Raw genomic sequence first — 4,717 nt, 5'->3', positions numbered from 1 at the left:
TTTTGTCAAAGTAAGAAAAGAAACGAAAAATTCAGTACATGTTTCTGCAAAAACTATATTTAAAAAAAAAAAAATATTTTAAATTTTTAAAATTACCGTTGCTTTGTACCTGATGCCGGTGATTTTTCATTTTTTTTTTTTTAAGTGAGTGAGTGAGTGAGTGCATCCCGCATTAAGATCGCAAGTCCACCCAGAAGAAACGGTATGGAATACAATGGTGCTTTCCTTTGAAAATACCTGGGGAATAATAAGATGCAAAGGAAAAAAAAACAGGTGGAAGTGGACCAGTTTGCACTGTCCTAACAAAAAAAATATTATTGGGCAAGTGTGGGAACAAGGAATGATGCTGCGTGTGCCTCCCTCCAATTCCGGAGATGGAGCCAAAGCAAACCCACCACGTTTCCAAAATTCTCCCGTTCTCAGAAAATATGTACATGCCACAGAAATGGGGGTCACACACTTCAGCCAGACACATTTTCTTCTTAATCACGTAAATTCCAAGGCTTTCTGCTCAGGTACAGGCACCGGAGTGGATTTAACGAGCTTTCCTCCTAACTAATCTCCGTCTCCTTTCCACCAAGGCTTTTTTTTTTATCAAAGAGCTCTTTTTCCCGGTAATGAACAGGTGGCCCATCCAGGTACTTGGCCTCCGCGTCCTTGTAATCCAATCCCTCCAGCGCAGACATGGAACAAATGATTGCTTCTGGCACAAGGACTTCCAGAACAAAATTGACTTTATCTTTCTTTATCCGCGTCAGCATCCTCTGGTCTATTTGCTTGTAGATTTCTTGTAAATATCTGACCAAGACGTCCAGCTGGTCTTCATCCTCCAGGTATGTCTCAGTGCAGCCCATGTGCCTGGTTGAACTCAAAAACGAGTCCAGCCACGTGGAGTGCTTCCTGCCGTCTACAATGTCGAGAAGGTGTCTTTCGGCCCCCTTTCTTTTCACAATGAAGTCGAGGAGCTTCTGGTTGCCTCGGTCCCTGGCGGCCTTCCTGCGGTCAGGGAGAAGTTTCTTGTAGTGCCCCTTTCCGCCCAGGTGGGGCTCCTCCTCAGACTCCTCCAGGTCATTATAATTCACCCTTGGAAAATTGCTGTCCACCTCGCCCTCCTGGATCGCTTTCCGAATCGGGTAACTAATATCAGCGGTAAAATACTCCAGGAGGGAGCCCACAAAAGACCTGCGGCCTACTGCTTCCCTGTAGTGGGCCACCAGTGAGCAGCACCAGTCCACACTCTGGCCGTACAGCTTCTTGGCTCTGCTCATGAGTTTCGGTTTCTGTTGACAATCCAAGGGCTTCAGTCTTCGGAGAGGGACTCGGATACCCCTCCTCTCCTGGCTCATGTGGGCCTCAATCAAGAGCACCCTTGCGGTCTTCTCTACCCTCCGGACGCTCAGTACCACTGCTGGCCAGTATGGGTAATCTTGAAATTTAAACCAGACCACCATTCCTCTTTCTATGGGGCATGGCTCCTGTGGGCGAGCAACGCACCTAGGTTGATCTTGCCTTGGTCCGTTCCTGCTCTTAGATTTGACGGGACCGGTAGCCTCTGAGTCATCCGCAGGTCGCCCTTTTTTCAGTCCATCCTGAGCTCCTTGTGTCTGAAGCTTCCTTTTCCTGTTGGCAAGACGGAGGTTAGAGGAGCTGGAGCACGTGGCCGCGCCAGCAGAGCTAGGCTTTGAGGGGCCCTGTCTGGTGCCCTCAGTATTCTCAGAGAAGGCAGAGCTTCCACGGGACCTAGTCCGGGGCTTTGGGCAGGCATCCTGAGCCTCTGCTTTCAAAGCTTTGAGGCCGGTGTGCACGGTACCTGATGGCCAAACGGGAGTGCCCTCTGGGTGTTTAGCACAGGCACCCTCTTTCATGACCGTAGGGTGGGAGGACATAACTGCTGAGGTGTCAGCCTTTTTCTTGCCCTCCTTCTCCTCACCGCCTTCCGAAAATGAAGGGAAACTGTGGCCCTCTGTGGAGCTTGATGATGACTTTGGTTCCGTTTGACTCAGGACAGGACCCGGGGCTGGGTACTTCTGTAGCTCCTCACCACACAGAGCATCACACCTCACGAGAGGCACCACCGTGCACTGAACAGATATTACCGGCAGACACTGGAAGAGGGAAAAGGAAAAACCTCTCAGGGAAATCCCTTTTGCAAAGCAGAAAAAGCCTGGCCACTGGGATTGATAAAACATACAATGAAGAAAGATAGAGTGGGTATTGGACAGAGGGTGTGGCCACATGGCCAGTATTTGGGGGAAAAACATGACATCTACACCCATATCCTTTCATTTATCTTTATTACTACTATCGCTCTTCAAAAAGGACCTGTACGTCTGCGTGGAGGGTGTCATGCCAGGGGCAACATATGTGTTATTGGATGTTCGGTGTCTTTCGGGATTGTTGAGGTTCAATCTAGGGGGTGCTTCATTTTGGATTTTTCTAGGCTGCCAGTGCCACCCGGTGCAGTCAAGGAACTCAGAGGCAGTGTCCTGTATATAGATGCAGGGTGTCACACCACCATGTCCTGTTCAGGAGCAAGGGCATAGAATTCATTGGATTACGGTCAGTGTCGTGACCAGTAACTGGATATCATGGTATCAAGGACTGCTTGAGGTACAGGCCGTTGGATGGCACCTGTGAATCTTCATTTCTAGGTGGCGATTAAAAACATGTGTTTCCTGAAAACTAGATCTCCACTTCCAAAGGATGAAGTTGGAGCCATATCTCACCCGATATATGAAAATTAAGTCAAAATGGATCAATGACCCAGTAGAAGAACGGAAACCGTAAGACTTCAAGACCTTCTTTTGATGGTAGGCCCTTAGATGTGACACCAAAAGCATGAGAAACAAAATAAAAAATAGAGAAGTTGGACTTTCTCACACTGGAAGAAAACTTGCACATCGAAGGACTTTGTCAGGAAAGTGTGGTGACAGCCTACATGGTGGGAGAGCCATTTGGGAACCACACATCCGATAAGGGTTTAATATCCAGAATGCATAACAAACTCCTACAGTGCAACAACAGAAAGACCAACAACCCAGTAAAAATCTGGGCAAGGGGATTGAGTAGACATTTCTCCCAAGCAGATATACCGGTGGCTAACAAACACGTGAAAAGATGCTCAGTCTCATCAGTCATTCCAACAAAGCCCAGAAATCCAAGCCCGCTGCAATCAAGTCGATTGCAACTCACTCGACCCTATAGGACAGAGTAGAACTGCCCCATGTAGTTTCCAAGGAGCGGCTGGTCAATTCGGCCTGCGGACATATTGGTTAGCAGCCGAACTCTTAACCATTACGCCACCAGGGTTTCTTCATTAGTCACTGTTAGTTGTTGTTGTTGTTAAGTGCCATTGAGTCAGTTCTGACTCATAGCCACCCTATGCACAACAGAACGAAACACTGCCCAGTCCTGCGCCATCCTTAAAATCGTTTTTATGCTTGAGCTCATTGTTGCAGCCACTGTATCAATCCACCTTGTTGAGGGTCTTCCTCTTTTCTGCTGACCCTGTACTCTGCCAAGCATGATATCCTCCTCCAGGGACTGATCCCTCCTGACAACATGTCCAAAATATGTAAGATGCAGTCTCGCCATCCTTGCCTCTAAGGAGCTTTCTGGTCGCACTTCTTCCAAGACAGATTTGTTCGTTCTTTTGGCAGTCCATGGTATATTCGATATTCCTCGCCACACCACAGTTCAAACGCGTCAACTCTTCTACAGTCTTCCTTATTCATTGTCCAGCTTTCCCATGCAGTTGGTGCGATTGAAAACACCATGGCTTGGGTCAGGCGCACCTTAGTCTTTAGGGTGACGTCTTTGCTCTTCAACACTTTGAAGAGGTCCTTTGCAGCAGATTTTCCCAATGCAATGTGTCTTTTGATATCTTGACTGCTGCTTCCATGGCTGTTGATTGTGGATCCAAGGAAAATGAAATCCTTAACAGCCTCAATCTTTTCTCCGTTTGTCATGATGTTGCTCATTGGTGCAGTTGTGAGCATTTTTCTTTTATGTTGAGGTGTAACCCATACTGAAGGCTGTGGTCTCTGATCTTCATTAGTAAGTGCTTCAAGTCCTCTTCGCTTTCAGCAAGCAAGGTTGTGTCATCTGCATAATGCAGGTTGTTAATGAGTCTTCCTCCAATCCTGATGCCCCGTTCTTCTTCATATAGTCCAGCTTCCTGGATTATTTGCTCAGCATGCAGATTAAATAGGTATGGTGAAAGAATACAACCGTGACGCACACCTTTCCTAACTTTAAACCAATCAATATCCCCTTGTTCTGTCCAAACAACTGCCTCTTGATCTATGTACAGGTTCCTCATGAGCACAATTAAGTGTTCTGGAATTCTCATTCTTTGCAGTGTTATCCATAGTTTGTTATAATCCACACAATCGAATGCCTTTGCGTAGTCAATAAAACACAAGTAAACATCCTTCTGGTTTTCTCTGCTTTCAGCCAGCATCCATCTGACATCAGCAATGATATCCCTGGTTCCACGTCCTCTTCTGAAACTGGCCTGAATTTCTGGCACTTCCGTGTCGATATACTGTTGCAGCCATTTTTGAATGATCTTCAGCAAAATTTTGCTTGTGTGTGATATTAATGATATTGTTCTATAATTTCCACATTTGTTTGGTTCACCTTTCTTGGGAATAGGCATAAATATGGCCCTCTTCCAGTCAGTTGGCCAGGAAGCTGTCTTCCACATTTCTTGGCA

At 46.7% G+C, this 4,717-nt stretch overlaps 1 protein-coding gene across 1 annotated transcript; it reads right to left on the bottom strand.

Annotated features, from left to right (window-relative positions):
- Nucleotides 1-247: 247 nt before the first annotated feature.
- Nucleotides 248-4,482, bottom strand: LOC135228816 (PWWP domain-containing DNA repair factor 4-like). The gene has a single exon (XM_064277726.1). It carries the CDS (start codon nucleotides 2,274-2,276, stop codon nucleotides 552-554), a length of 1,725 nt encoding a protein of 574 aa, XP_064133796.1. The 5' UTR covers nucleotides 2,277-4,482; the 3' UTR covers nucleotides 248-551.
- Nucleotides 4,483-4,717: the final 235 nt, after the last annotated feature.

Source organism: Loxodonta africana, chromosome X (assembly GCF_030014295.1).
Source record: "Loxodonta africana isolate mLoxAfr1 chromosome X, mLoxAfr1.hap2, whole genome shotgun sequence".
Classification (NCBI taxonomy): Eukaryota; Metazoa; Chordata; class Mammalia; order Proboscidea; family Elephantidae; genus Loxodonta; species Loxodonta africana.
This window is presented reverse-complemented; position numbering and strand designations above follow the sequence as displayed.